General features: G+C 43.8%; 1 protein-coding gene across 2 annotated transcripts in view; it reads right to left on the bottom strand.

Moving 5' to 3' along the window:
- Positions 1-438: 438 nt before the first annotated feature.
- Pou6f2 (POU class 6 homeobox 2) overlaps positions 439-15527 on the bottom strand; it is a 339941-nt gene continuing 324852 nt past the window's right edge. Inside the window, exons 7-9 of one of the 2 annotated variants that reach the window (XM_013033013.1) lie at positions 14829-14997; positions 4408-4576; positions 439-851 (exon numbers count right to left, since the gene is read on the bottom strand). In XM_013033013.1, coding sequence (XP_012888467.1) covers positions 455-851; positions 4408-4576; positions 14829-14997 — 735 coding nt within the window. In that variant the 3' untranslated portion in view covers positions 439-454. Of the gene's footprint in view, positions 960-4407; positions 4577-14828; positions 14998-15527 lie in introns of both variants that reach the window. The other variant, XM_013033012.1, reaches the window with a different exon arrangement.

The raw sequence follows: 15527 nt of genomic DNA, 5'->3' as shown, positions 1-15527 counted from the left end.
AGAAAAAAAGTATGTGGTTATCATTTGGTTTGCTTTAAAAAAAAACAAACAAACAGGCTTTGGGGAGCCAGATGCATGAGGTAATGCCTTTACCTCACACCTTTCCATGTGGTGTTATTCCTTATTTAGAAATCTGCAAATAAACAAACCAAAACAAATACTATTTTTTTTTCCTTTTTGGAAAACTGATGTACATTATAAACCATTCTGTCCTCTGGGTAGTAGTTTTCTTACTCCTTTACATATAGTGTGATAATGCCTGGGGTTGTTTAAAAATTTCTTCTTCTCCTTCTTTCTTCTTCTTCTTCTTCTTCTTCTTCTTCTTCTTCTTCTTCTTCTTCTTCTTCTTCTTCTTCTTCTTCTTCTTCCTTTTCTTCTTTTCCTTCTTCTTTCTTTTTTGGTGTAATTCTAAGGATGCCATTTTGTTCCTCCTGAAAAATGGGTGGTCATCTCTTTAGGAGTTGTCTTCTAGAGAGTCTGTTAGGGGCTCCAGAGGGACTGCTGTGGCCGGCTCATGCTGTTTTAAGCGTTTAATTGTGTTCTTCAGGGCCTGCCTCTTATTGCAGAACCAAACCCTAACTACTTCCCGATCATAGTTCAGCTTCTCGGCAATTTCGGTCATTTCCTGCCCAGAGGGGTGTGTGTTCTTCTCAAAGTGGGCATTGAGGATCTCAAGGGCCTGGGGGGTGAAGGAGGTGCGCCGCTTGCGCTTTTTGGATGGTTCACTCCCGATAAACTCGGTCAGGTTCTGCATACCTGCTCGATGGCGGGCCTCAGCCTCAGCCATCCACCGCTCAAGCACCGGCTTGATCTTCTGGGCACTTTTAGGGGTGATGTCCAGCTTTTCAAACCTGGCAGGATACAAAAGGCCAGGGTTCAGTTTGGCTGTCAGACTGCTAGCTATAGTGTTCTCTTGGGCTTCCTGTGGTAGGAAAAAGTGGCTTCTCAGGATGGTGTGTCTGGGGGGAGAATTGAGAAAGAACAGTCTTACACTGAGTCCTCTGCCAGGGTGGACCTCCTGCCTGCCTGCCTGACTGCCTGGCAGGGCGAATTCACTCCAGATTAGCAGCCAGCTGCAAGGTAGCCAGCCCAGTCCAGCCCAAGCCAGCTCCCACCCACCCAAACATGCTCCATGCCAGGGCATGCGACACACATGCATGCACACACGCAGGCACACACTGTCACAATGGATGGACGGAAACACAAACAACTTATCAATCAGTCTTTTCCTTCCAAGCTTTGATTTTAATAGTATCAGCTTTACTTTCCCATCAGCAGAACCCAAGGAAATGACATCCAAGCAACCATCATCACAATGTTTCACTTAAAATAATGATCTTTCCCCCTTGGTTTTCTTTAAATCCCTCCTCAGTGTTGGTTATGAACATGTTTCAGCTGCTATAATAGTTGGATGGCAACAGGGGGAAGTTTCTCTTCCTGACTGTCTTTTTTTTTTTTTTTTAAAGCACCATTTCGTGTCTTAATTTAAGCACTCTCTTTCTCTCTCCTGTAACGATTTTCACCAGGTGTAACTTAACAACACGCCCCCCCCCCTCTTTCCAGGTAAAACACAGCCCACATGTTACTTTGCAATTCTGGCTTAAACAGCTGGGTACGCTGTAATTACCATGGAATACCCCAGGCCTGGCTGTGCTAAGGTCTCCTTGGACCTTCCACTCACCACCAAGCCTAATGGCGCTCTGTGTCCAGGGCATCAAGCTGTGTCGAATGTGTGAGATCTGGAAATTCTACTCGAATGATATCAATTGCTCCAAATGAGGTCTTCTATATAGATCAATCATCATCAGCAATTTTTTGCTGCATTGACTTGAAAAAAAAATGAAACATCCTGGACAAAATTATATAGGGTGTTTCCAGAGGTCATCTCAGCCCTCAATTCATACACACACTCAATGAGATATGAAAAAGGCTTGGGTCCTTTTATCTATTTGTTTATCTTAAATCCAAATCTACAACCTTCCAGGTTTGACAACTTCTTCCCTCTCTCTCTTTGAAAGTATTCCATGCAGTTGAAAAGAATAAGTGATGTGACTGCAGAGTGTGTCTTATTATAATAGTCTGTTTTCCAGGGGCTGAAATAAACCTGCGTTAGTGCCGATATGTTTTATGACAGACGATGCTTGCAAAAAGACAAGGAAGGTTGGGCTCTCTTTATGTGCCATAAGCTTACTTTTGGCAGTGCATTTTTTCTTCTTCTTAGGTCTCTTACATTATGATAAGCAGCAGAAATAGTATTAAATTTTCATGAGAATTTCATGGCATTGTCTTCCACTAGGGTTTGAAGAAGTACTTGTTTATTTATTTATTTTTTAAATCTAACTTCAGGTCAAAGAGGGAGGAAGTCTATTTGCCTTCCGTGGCTAGCTCCCTCCATCAAAGCCATGTTCTGCCTATGGTCAGCATTCGCCATAAAAGGCTCAGAGCTTGAATGAACTCTTGGGAGCATCACTACCGGCTTGACAGCATCCTGGCAAGTGACAAGAACTTGTGAAGAGGATGTTGGGAATTTTGCTGGCATCTTCTTCCTGTGTGTCTGATGAGTAGGGACCTCACAGTGCTCCAGAGTCCCCACTGCTTGCTGAGGGAACAGTGACACTCCAGGGACTCTCCTCCAGAGCACATTTCTTCCCACTCTGTGAATTCACTGAAATCTTTCCAGTGTCAGACCTTGCTCTTTCTAAGACTTTAATGAACTAATGGGTTAATCTGACATAAATGACATTACCCAAATGCTGGAAGCGGATGGAAGGTCCCCAAAGTCCAGGCATCGGATTCATGATATGATCTATTCCATATCCATGATTTGTTACAGGATATATATCTTATTTTTTATATATATCGTTCCCTTGTTATATGGTAAAATACCTACATTATTTCTCTCCATCCTAGAGTGGGGAAAACTTTGGAAATCAACATTATCTGATTGGAAATACCCAAATAATGCTCAGCACCAGAGTTAAAGAGCACTTTACTCAATAAAAGAAAATCATAGTTTAGGGCTAAAAAGAAGCCAAAGAGAAATTCAGCAGCCATAGTTAAGTCAGCAACAACTTCAAGAAACAAAAAAAAAAAAAAAAAAAAGAAAAACCTGTGCCTGCCTTTATCACTGGGCTGTCAAGATGAAACAATATTAATGTTTCCCACCAGGAAGCGAGGGTATTCATATCATCGGTGCTTGTTAGTGTTGAGGCTTTGGTACATGTTGTTTGGAATAACATATACAAGCCTTGAAACAAATTCCCCAGCAGTAGTATCCTTGTATAGACTGAATAAAGGTTATTTTCTACAGGGAGGTATCTTATAAGAAAAAACAGTAGGGGAGACCATAGAAGTGAGAGGATCCTATGGTGCTTTTTGTATTTAACAACAATCAATGGGTTTTATGGAAAATCATTGAGCAAAATGTGAGCTGCAAGCTACTACCCCATACTGATGTTATTTATAACCTTAGTCTTAAACTGCAGGGAAAGTACACTTCCGTCCTTTGGGGAATACATTAAAAGTATAAAGAGCAGATAAAAAGACAGCATTTCATGGATCACCAAGAACAAAATCCACTTAAATGAGTTTAGAGTTGGTTCCTTGGCTTTTCCTGATGGAAGAGGATTCATAAGGCATTGCCCAAGAGGAAAAAGCTCTTACAGAGTGCCTTCGTTACCTCATGCATAAACATGGGATTAGTGTTGCACAGACACACACATACACACACGCATGCACGGGGTCTGCTTCCTTCCCACGACTTAACTCAGATCAACTTGAGTACAACCAAGGCTGGATTTAGTCATTTATTTACTTTTTTAAACAATTTTTTTTTTGGGGGGGGAGAGGGAGGATGGTTTTGGGTGGTGGTGTGGGGGATGGGCAGGGTTAGGCCAGATTTTCACCATCCTTTTCAGAGCTGCTTCTTTTTGGAGAAGCAACAACAACAACAACAACAAAAGAATAATAACAATAACAACCCCCCAAAATACTTTGAAAGCTGTGCTTGGAAAGGCAAATTAAAAAAAAAAATCCTTCAAGGTCTGTTGTGAGATGGTTAATTTATTCTTATTTTTTTAAATGTGTGTTTTTGTAGGAAATCCTGATATTCCTCTCTGGAAGAGGGGCGGGGGGGGGTGAGAGCAATGTGCTCTGGGTGCTTGCCTGCTGCCTGCAGCACAGGGGACCAGGAGAGAGGGCCTGGCCCAGGGGGGGTGTCCTTCCAACCGCACAGCCTTGGACGTTCTTGGTGAGTTGACCTGAGTCACCCAGCGCAGTGGTATCTTCCTTTGCATACATACAGCTACCCCACACTCGGTTCCCATGCTCTGCCCGACGCAGAGCTGAGCCTGGAAGGCAAAGGAGGCCCGTGCCAGCCAGGACAGGTGTGGCATGCGGCGCGGTTACCTGCAGATGGCCGACTGGCTGTAGGCGGGGCCCTCGGTAGCACTGAGCGCTTGTCCCACCTGAGTTTGGGTCAGGCCAAGCGACAGGCGACGGATTTTAAAAGCTTTGGCAAATTCTCGGATCTCCTCCAGATTAACCCCATCCACCTCACCCGCTGCCGTCTGAGGATCTGTGGAGACGGTTTTGAAAATGGAATCAAGATGTCAACACGCGGCCCGGCCAGAGCGTTTCTTCCCAGGTAGGGGGACCAGCGCTTTCAGACACACCTCACACCGTCACCAAGCAGACTTCCAGATGTTTCTAGCTCAAAGAGAGCCTGCGTACCCCTGTCCCTTCTTCTGGGCAAGAGCTCACCTCTTAGGGCTAGCAAACAAGAAACAACCCAGCCAGGGAAGAGTAGAGAGAGCTCCCTCAATGCCACTCCACGCTGCCCATCCACAGGGTCAGACATTGTGCAAACATACTCTATTTGTTTTTAAGGCTTCCATTTGAAGTGTGGCAATCGGCATCTTTCGTGCTAAGACTTAAGCCTCGAAGGAAACAGGAAATCATCTTTTACACTTTCTTTCTCCCTAGTCTCGCCTAATCTCTATGTATTTACTTACTTATTTATTATTATTTTTAGGTTCACATTAGCTTCTCAGACGCACATGATTACAATGCTGGGAGAATAATATTGTCTTCCCCCCCCCCCTCCTCTTTTCCTTCATAGCAGTTTTCTGACACAGCTGCCTTTGTCCCCTGAAAGGGCACATAATCAAAAATGCCTACCACAGAAAGGCTCCTTTGGTGCTGGATAACGCGGTCAATTTAGGACTTATCAAGGGAAATGACACAACAGCTGGAGAATGAAACTTTCCACCCCCCTGGCTACTGACCCCTGAATAAATGAAAGAGTACACCGAGCTGGAGACAGCATGGGCTGGGGAAGGTGGAAGATTTCAAAGTGCTGCTCAATCCTGCCTGTAGTGCAGCCAGTCTCCCTGCGAGCTAGTCCCATTGTTCTTCACCTCGTTCCTCTAGACTTAGGTGAAAAGTTTTCCCTTCCTCTTTCTGCACAATAACCCATCATTTTCCGTAAATTCAAGTTCTTGTCTATGGATGGTGGTGGACTTTATTTCTCTTCTGGGTTCAGGGCTATAGATCCTTTGGTTGTTAGGAAAAGAAACAAAACCTTTGCACTCTAAGTGACTTTTTTTCTTTTTCTTTTCTTCTTCTTTTTTAAAAATGTTTGCCCAAGCAAAATAAAGCAAGATTCTGTATCAACAACAAAAATAAAGGAGTGCGGGCAAAGTTCAAGTGGTAGAATTCTTGTCTAACATGCACAAGGCCCTGGGTTTAGTCATCAGTACAAGCAAACAAATAAACAGATGGGCATAATGGTGCACTCCATGTAGTCTCTGCTACTTGGGAAGCTGAGGCTGGAAGACGGCTTGAGCTCAGGTATTCAGGGTTAGCCCAGGAAATATAGGCCCATCTCTTTGGAAAAGGTCCTTTGGAATTTTCAAACCAGTGGTTCTATTTTCTTTCTTTCCTTCCTCCCTCCCTCCCTCCCTCCCTCCCTCTCTCCTTCCTTCCTTCCTTTCTTCCTTCCTCTCTTTCTTTCTTTCTTCCTTCCTTCCTTTCCTTTTCTCTCTCTCTCCCTCCCCCTCCCTCCCCCTCTTTCCTTCCTTCCTTCCTTCCTTTCTTTCTTTTTTCTTTGTCTTTCTTTTCTTTCTTGTGCTAGTAATGGGCTGTTTGGTTTTTTTCAAATTAAGACTGGTTCTCTACCACTTGAGCCAATCTCCACTTCCAGCTTTTTGCTGAATAATTGAAAATAACAGTTGGGATTGTTTTCCTCTTCCCAGACTGGCTTTGAACTGAGATCTTTAGATCTCAGCCTCCTGATTAGCTAGGATTACAAGTGTGAACTACCAGCACCTGGCTTGTAAGTATTTTTTTAAGTGACTTCTGGTGGTGCTAGCTGAGTGGAGGAAGGAGGCAGTAGACATCTAAGAAGCAGTTTCAGCCTTTATGGACCTCACAGTCTATTAGGTGTTAGCACTTACTACTAATGCATGACAAACAATTAGAGGCACGGGTACTCAAGAAGTTATGGTGTGTACTTGCCCGGCAGAGGGAGGAGATACTGGCTTTTATGAATGGGCAGCTCTCAGGGAGTGGAGGGGTCTAATTCTGTTTAGTGGGAACTGCATGAACCTGGTATGGGTGCTGGGATGAACAGGGAAGGTGTGATCTGGGAGGTTGGTGGTGGGCTGCAGTGTTCCAGCTAGGGATTGATCAATATGTCAGTATTGAGAATCTAGGTGCATGGGTGGAGCTTGGAGGGGTTAAACTGGTTTAGTTGTTACAGTGAGTGAAAATCCTACTTTTTCTTCCCTGTCCCCCTTGCCCAGTGTCTGGTAATACATAGTTAATACTTGGTTTGGGTCAACTCTTGTGGAGGCTCCCCTTCAGCACAGAGGCCAGCAGTGGCTTCCAGTATTCCCCAATGATTCTGAGAGATGACATCCCAGAAGTCTTGAGCCCCCCCCCCACATTGCTTGTTTCTTCATCCCAAATCACCAAAGAGAAGGAGTCGCAAGTGAAGAGCATAGAGACGAACCCAGCTTTCCAGAGCTTGGCAGTTTTCTGAATCCTTGGCAACATGGAAACATCAATTCCTCCCGGAAAAGCTAGCTGATGTTCTTTTGGGGGGCACTGGATGGAGAATTGCTTTTGGTAATTCCTGGTCAGTTGGAATGGATTGTGGCTTCTCCTGTAGCTCATCCTGGCTCTCATGCCCAGCCCTCCTGAGCCCTGCTGCCTGCCCAGTGCTTATACCACATACCTCCAGTGGTTGGTTCCGGGTCAGGGGCAGGACAAACCTTAGCACATTTATTGTGGTTCTCCAAAGGGCAGCAAGACAATAACAGACGTTCAATTATCTGCAATACTAAGATTTTGTGGGGGGAAAGGAGGGTTATTAGGATTAAAAAAAAGTTTAAACCTCCTTGCAAGGGGAATGGAACAATAAGAAAAAGAATAGCGAGAAATCTTGAACTTAGAGCTGAGAAGGAAAGCTGGTACAGAATGGCCCGGTGTTCAAAAAGAAAGGCCAGGCCTCTCCCTAAGAGGTAGGGAGGAGGAATCTAGCAGCATTGTATGGCAGACAGTAAATGGTCAAAATGGGAGAAAAAAGAGGCCAGAGGCTTCTGTGGCTTTATGAACCATGGTTTCCTTTCTTTTTCTTTTCCCTTCTTTTCTTTGTCAGTGTAAGACTTGAACTCACAGCCTAGGCACTGTTCCTGAGCAATTCTGTTCAAGGGTAACACTCTACCATTTTGAGCTATAGCACCACTTCTGGTTTTCTGGTAGTTAATTGCTGATGAGTCTCATGGACTTTCCTGCTTAGGTTGGCTTTCCATCCTCAGATCTCAGCCTCCTGAGTAGCTAGGATTATAGGCATGAACCACCACCACCCAGCTTTTTTTTTTTTTTTTTTTTTGGTTAGGTCACTGACAGTAGCTAGAGTTGGAAGCTGTGGGTGTTGACACCCATGCATAGAGCAGTTTGGTGTTTATGATCAAGACTTTACTGAGAACTCAGAGAAATGAATCTAGTGTCTTCCACAAGGTCCCAATGAACATTCATTATGCCTCTTCCTCCACTTACACATTTTTCAACTTCTGCCTTTTCTCCTGGTTTTGAACAGAGAGATGATAAGAGAAATGCTTTTGAACTGCACGGATAATGGTCTGATGGGGAGACTCAGTATTGATGTGATTTGTTGATTGGTGGTGGCTCCTTCCTTCCTTCCTTCCTTCCTTCCTTCCTTCCCTTCCTCTTCCCTCCCTACCTCCTTCCCTTCCTCTCTCTGCCTTCCTTCTTTCCTTTCTTCCTTCTTTCCTCCTCCTACCTTTCCTTCCTTCCTTTGGAACTGGGTCACAGTTTTGACCTTGGCAGACAGGTGCTCTACCTCTCGAGCAATGTCCCCAACCCTTTTTGCCCTCAATACTTTTTCAAATAAGGTCTCCTGCATATGCTCAGGCTAGCTGGGTAGGTGATCTGCCTATTTATACTTCCCATGTAGCTAGCATAATGGAAATAAATGCTATTTCCTGCTCTTGGTTGAGATGGGGATCTTACATTTATGTCCAGAAATCTTCCAGGGGTGTGTGTGTGTGTGTGTGTGTGTGTGTATTATGTGGCAGTACTGAGGTTTGAACTCAGGGTACCACACTTGTTAGGCTGGTATTTTAACACTTTAGCTAAGCCTCTAGCTGGGCTTTTTGTTGGCTTATGTTAGAGATAGAGTCTAGTGAACTTTTCTGCTTGGGCTGGCCTCCACCCACAATCCTCCAGATCTCAGCCTCTTAAGTAGTTGGGATTATAGGCACGAGCCACCGTTGACCTTCTTAGGTTTGTGTTCTTATCCAAATGTATACATTTGCTCTATTAGGTTCCCAGACTTCAGGAGTCTTTCCATACAAGAAGGTCACTTACCACCAGGAAAACATTAGCTCTAATATCTTGATTATAAGTCATTTGTCTTTTGACTTAGGAAGAATTCTTTAGCTGCATCTGAAGGATGCTTGTAAGTAATCAAAAAGAGTATGATACTATTGTTTTTCTTTCTAATTTGGAGGTTTGTTGTGAACTCCTGAGTTGTTTCACTGTTGGAGCAGTTCCCCTTTCTTGAGGGATGTCTGCTTTTGTGCTCGAGGAGGGGAAACTGGAAATGCAGTAAATGAAGACTTTCCGGAACATTATCTTAGCTCTTTGCCTAGCACAGAGTATGACCTTGGACCTAGGGTGGGTTATCTGTTTTCTTGGTCTGGAGAGGCTGGGTTAATTTTAGGGATAATCTTGTGTCACCTTGATTGGTACCACAAGGTGGATCCAGCACTTTTAATCAGCTCTAGGTCAGGGCAGGCTAGAGTTTTTTTGGACTGAGAAGGAAGTAGCACCTTTTGTAGAAGTTTGCTTTGGATTAAGTCAGCCCAATAGAATATATACAGGGCTACAGTGATAACAAGTATCACCTGGAATCTGATTCTTGCTATAGAAGGATCAATTGGACTTGAAACTAGGCAGCGATCGAAAGGCATTTGATCATTTTTTCCCTCAGTACATATGGAATGTATGGTCTGAAAATTAAAAAAAAATTGAATGAAGCTAATTGCCATTTGTGTGAAAATAGCTTCGTTGTAGAATCTTCCTCCTGGCCTCTCAGCTTATGTGGCATCAAATGCTTAGGACAGATTTGTTGGTTTTGTTGTGCTTTTGTGTTTTAAATGTAGCGCCTCTTGGCTGTTAGGTTTGGCTTATGAGCTCAGAGTTGATAAATAAGTTGAAGTGATTTATCAATACCATTCTTCCCTGGCCCCCGCAGTGAGATTTTTAAAGGAGTCAGATGCATCTTTAAGGAAGGTGCCCAAGTGTGAATTAAATACCTTTCATAAGTACTGTCTGCTTGTAGTGCTAGTCTCAAAGCAAATGATGGGTATACTTCCGAGTATTTCTGAAGGGTAGGAAACCACTCGAAATGTGTGATGGAATGTGGGAGAAGAGCCTGCTTGCAATGTGATGACTTCACTGGGTCTTGGAAAATGGCCTGAATTACAAATTAGGGGTTTTATTATGCTATACGCCATTACTGTGTGTTTATGTTCTAGGTTTGGTTTTCTGAGTCTAGGTAGTAGTTCTTTGTTTTCTAAGGGTTTAGCTTAAAGTCAGAGGTTTATGAAAAAAAAAGTGTACTTAAAAATAAAACACCAGCCAGGCACCAGTGGCTCACATTTGTAATCCTAGCTACCGAGATTTGAGGATTGCGGTTCCAAGCCAGCCCGGGCAGGAAAGTCTGTGAGATTCTTTATCTCCAATAAATGACTCAAAAGCCAGAAATAGAGCTGTGGCTCAAATGGTATCATTCTATAGCCTTGAGCAAAAGAAGCTCAGGGACAGTGCTGGAAGAAAACAACAACAAAAACAATAAACACCCCAAACTCAGCAAGCCCCCACCTCCTGCTAATCCATTAAAAACTACACTGTAGAATCTTAACCTTCAATTTGGAGCATTTATTTGCCTGATATTTCTTTTAGATATTTAAAAACCCAGGCTATAGAAACTGTGTGTACTGATGGTAGCCATGGAGACTGAGCAGGGTTTAGCCCAGGACAAGGTATGTTCTCACCCAGATGCTTATTCTAGCAGGAGCCCACAAATGCTGTGCTCTTCATGTGGGAAGATCTGTTGCTACAGCATGAATTTGCCATTCCTTTGCCTGGAATGGGCAAGAGGCATAGAAGCTACTTGTTGTCATGTGGCAGATTCACCAACATGAGGGTGAAGACTCATTGCCTATTGGTTTTGATGAGAGGTTCTGTGATGTTGTAATTTAACAAGAATTTTTTTAAAATCTTGGTTCCTGGTGCTCTTAAAATTCTTATAATAAGCTGTGAGCTGGTGGCTCTCACCTGTAATCCTAGCTACCCAAGAGGCTGTGATCTGAGGGTTGTGGATTGAAGCCAGCCCAGGAAAGGAAAAATCCGTGAGACTCTTATCTCCAATTAATTACCCTCAAAAAGCTGGAAGTGGCACTGTGGCTCAAGTGGCAGAGTGCTAATCGTGAGCAAAAGAAGCTCAGGGACAGCAGCCAGGCCCTAAGTTCAAGCCTCAGGATTGCTGCGCGCGCGCACAAACACACACACACACACACACACACACACACACACACACACACGCACGCACCCTGTTTTATAATATCCTAAGCAACAGGGATGCTAAGAATATCTTTTGTCCCAGTATTTGGGTTTTGCTGTTCCTGATAAGAAAGCACCAAAACCCTTTGGGCTTTGGATGGCAAGAGCATCTTATGTCCCAGGGAAGCAATTCTGGGGGGCTCCTTGAGAGCCCCCCAAATGGGGGATAGACCAAGCTGTGATAAAAAACAACCCGGTGGCTGAGTTAACAATCGATCATGCCTATGAAATGAATGTTCCACCAAAATCCCTGACCTATAGGATTTTCCAGAGCTCCTAAACACATTGATGTGCTGTGAAGGCCACACACCCCAACTCCATGGGGACAGATGTTCCTGCGCATAGGACCATCCCATACCACATCCTGCATTCTTCTTCCTCTCACTGTCCTTGAATCCTTTACCATAAATGGGGAGACACGTTTCCTTGAGTCCTGAAAACCATTATAGCAAAGTATTGACTCAAAGGGATATGATCCATAAATACATAAATCAGACATTGATTCTGTAGTTGGGTTTTCAGAGAGAGAGAGAGAGAGAGAGAGAGAGAGAGAGAGGTTGAGAGAGGTTGAGAGAGAGAGAGAGAGAGGTAGAGTCTGATGGGTAGCAGTGCTGGGTCCCTTCCACAAAAGGATGGAGAGCCAGTGTGGGCTAGGAGAAGCCAGGCTCTGAATGTGACTGGTGTCATGTTTCCAAGGCATGAGGTAAAGGAACTTTCCCCTCCCAATCTTTGTATATTGGAATGTAGATTTCCCATAAGTTAGGATGCCATTGACATTCTATTTGGTGCAGTAAGTGGCTCTACTTCTGAATTGTGAAAAGACTAAAGGGTTAATGCTTTCTTGTCTAACTTGTGACAAATGATCAGAGAAAACTCATCTGTCTGTCTGTCCATGCATCGATCTCTCTATCTAACATGTACTGAGTAGTTTTATTACTTTTTTGTTTTGGTGCCAGTACTGGGGCTTGAGCGCAGGGACTCACACTCTTGTTTGGCTGTTTTTGCTCAAGGCTAGTGCTCTACCATTTGAGTCACAGCTCCACTTCCAGCTTTTGCTGGTTAATTGGAGATAAGAGTCTCACTGATTTTCCTATCTGGGCTGGCTTCAAACCTTAATTCTCAGATCTCAACTTCTTGAGTAGCTAGGATTACAGGTGTGAACAACTGGAGCTTGGCTTTATATTTTTTTTTAATTGCATGTTCAACCTATGTATTCTATTTGTGGAGTTATTGTATCTTTATTTCATATTTAACTTATTACTTTGACTTTGCTCTCTTTCCTTTCCAGACCATGTAGCAGTCATCCTAAATTTAGGATATTGCTGGCATTTAGAAATGTAATGTTTTCAGAGACTTCATACAGAATATTAAATTAGATCAAAGTTTGAATCATTGTCTCTTAAAACCCTAAGAGGGGTTTCTTTATTGGGGAAAATGCAAATATAAGTAAATTAATTTTATCCTTTTTTTTTTTTTTGCCAGTCCTGGGGCTTGAACTCAGGGCCTAAGCACTGTCCCTCAGCTTCTTTTCCTCAAGACTAGCACTCTGCACTTGAGCCACAGTGCCACTTCTGGCTTTTTCTGTGTATGTGGTACTGAGGAATCGAACCCAGAACTTCATGCATGCTAGGCAAGCACTCTACCATTCCCAGCCCTACCCATGTTTTTATTCCAGTTAGACAAAGGTTCCCCCCCCCAAGTGGAGAGAAATTATATATATTTAAAATTTTTTTAATTACTTAAAAATTGTTACTATAAAGGTGATGTACAGAGGGGTTACTATTTCATAAGTCAGGTAAGAAATACATTTCTTTTTGGATAATGTCACCCTTCCCTTCGCTCTCTCCCAGTTTTTCCTTCCCATGCCTGCCCACAAGTTATATAATTCATTTTCAACATAGTGTCTACTGAGGGAGAGAGATTACATATTTACATGACCTAAAATATCTGGCAGATGGGTAACTCCTAGGAACCCCGAAACCCCCAAGCATTCACCCATCTTCAAGGTCAAGAGCATCCAGGTCAGTCTACTACAGGACCTGGACATTTCAACAGCTCCCCATTATGCCTTGGTACCATTTTGTCCCTACCTGCCAGCATCTTTCTAGTGCTAATTATTTATATAATTGAATAGCTATTTCTTTGGGGGGAGTGACCTTGTGTTTCCAGGTTTGCCATGCTATGTGAGACTCCTTTGGCTTCTGTTATTCAAGGTCACTCTTGTCCTTGAGCATACTCACGCACCCTCATTTAATGGCACTGATGCCTTATCAGAGTTTTAGCTTTTTTTTTTTCTTTTGTCTTTTTTTGGGCCAGTTCTGGGGTTTAAACTCAGAGACTGGACACTGTTCCTTAGCTTTTTTTGCTCAAAACTAGCACTCTTCCACTTGAGCTACAGCTTCAGTTCTGGCTTTTTGGCAGTTAATTGGAGATAAAAGTCTTATGGATTTTCTTGCCTGGGCTGGCTTTGAACCATGATCCTCTGATTTCAGCTTCCTGAATAGTTAGGATTACAGATGTGAGCCACTGATGCCTAGCTAGCTATAGATACCTAGTTTAGCTGTTTAGACTCACAACTATTGGAATTTTTGGGTTCCTGGTAAATTGGGATCTACATACATGTTTTTCAGTTTTTTTTTTTTTTGGTCATGGGGCTTGAACTCTGGGCTTGGGTGGTGTCTCTGAGCTCCTCAGCTCAAGGTGAGAACTCTACCACTTGAGCCACAGTGCCACTTCTGGTTTTCTGGTGGTTAATTGGAGACCAGAGTCTCACCAATGTTCCTGCCTGGGCTGGCTTTGAACTGCGATCCTCAGATCTCAGCCTCCTGGGTAGCTAGGATTATAGGTGTGAGCCACCTGTGCCCAGCTATATTCTTCAGTTTTTACAAATAAGCAAGAATTGCCTTAAGTTGAATAACTGACATTTAAATCAGTCTATTGTCATATTCATCTTAATGTGGTAGTATTTGCACATGACAAATTGTGTCTTTGCCAAGGATAAAAAAAAATCTCATTTCTAAAACATGTACATATGAAGTATCTGATTTACTCAGGGAGTTGGAGGGGCACTGGGCGGGGAGGGGGAAGAAACTGGCAGGTTTGTTTCTTTTTGTGAATGGTCCTTTCCCAGACCCTCCATCTGAATCCAGCCCAGGCAGTGGCCCCCACGCCAGCCAGGAGGCAGATCATTGTGCACCATACCCACTAGCCCACAGCCCACAGGCATGTTCCTCCCCTGACACCTACAAACAGAGCAGTGGGGGGCTTCAGCACACAGAAAAGCATCTTGACCTGCTGCCAGCCAGCTGAGTTCCTGTTGCGGCTTATTTCAGCCTTGAGCTATCTCTCCTGCCCTGCCAGTGGAAAGTGGCAGGTCTGAATCAGCACATCAGGAACCCCTTATAAGTAGGGGTGGGGGCTGGCCCTAGCTTGAACGAATCCAGGATGTTCGAAAGAAACCATCTGGACATGGACTTTATGAACTTCACCCTAAAACTGGTCCAGGAACACTAGACAATTTGAGAGAGAGAGAGAGCGAGAGCGAGAGCGAGCAAGAGAGAGAGAGGGGGGGGAGACCTTAGAGAAAGACAAAGAGAGACAGAGAGACAGAGACACACGAGAGACACAGAGAGAGCGAGAGAGAGCATGATTTAAATGGAGCCAGAAAGGATACTTACTGCTGACCAACTGGCCCACGCTCAAAGCTGAAGAAGAGGAGGATGAGGAGGAAGAGGAGGAAGCCTGCCGCACCGGACTTTGAGACATGGCTGCTTGGCTGTGAGCCAGGTGTAGAAGATTTCCTTGGGAGCCTGCTTGACCCACAGCCGTCTGGGAGGGTTGGTGGAGCTACAGGGTGGGGGGAAGGGGTGTAAAAAATACACAAGTGAATGAAATGGTCTAGAGGGAGGGGACAATGACAGGAACAGAAATTTCCGCTGGGATTGAAATCATTCTAAGTTCCAAGAATACAGAGCATAACACTCAGGCAGAGTACAGGATTCATGCTACAGGCAGGAATCATATTTTTATTTTTGCCTGTATTGTCATTTGCTTGACAGGCATTTTATAAGTAATTCTAAATATATTATTAATTTCCGACTTGGCTTGCTGGAGCACCCAATTTTCTGCATTTCTCAGTCATAGCGTGTGGCTGGACTCTTTCTGCATGTTCATATAATGACTGCGCCCCTAATGGGTTTCTTAAACACGGGCATACAAAATGAAACACCATCACCTAGGATGCAAAACTCAGACTTAAAAGCAGGGCTGAGCCCTGTCATTTTAACTCACATGAAACTGGAGTTTTGTTTTTAGAAAGTTCAAGCTTTAGGCAGAGCATATGTGAGGCCTTTTGACCCCTCCCTCCCTCCCTCCCT

The sequence above is a fragment of the Dipodomys ordii genome, unplaced genomic scaffold (genome assembly GCF_000151885.1).
Source record: "Dipodomys ordii isolate 6190 unplaced genomic scaffold, Dord_2.0 Scaffold161, whole genome shotgun sequence".
In the NCBI taxonomy this organism is placed as follows: Eukaryota; Metazoa; Chordata; class Mammalia; order Rodentia; family Heteromyidae; genus Dipodomys; species Dipodomys ordii.
The sequence above is the reverse complement of the archived record's forward strand: the minus strand, read 5'-3'. Positions and strand labels throughout refer to the sequence as shown.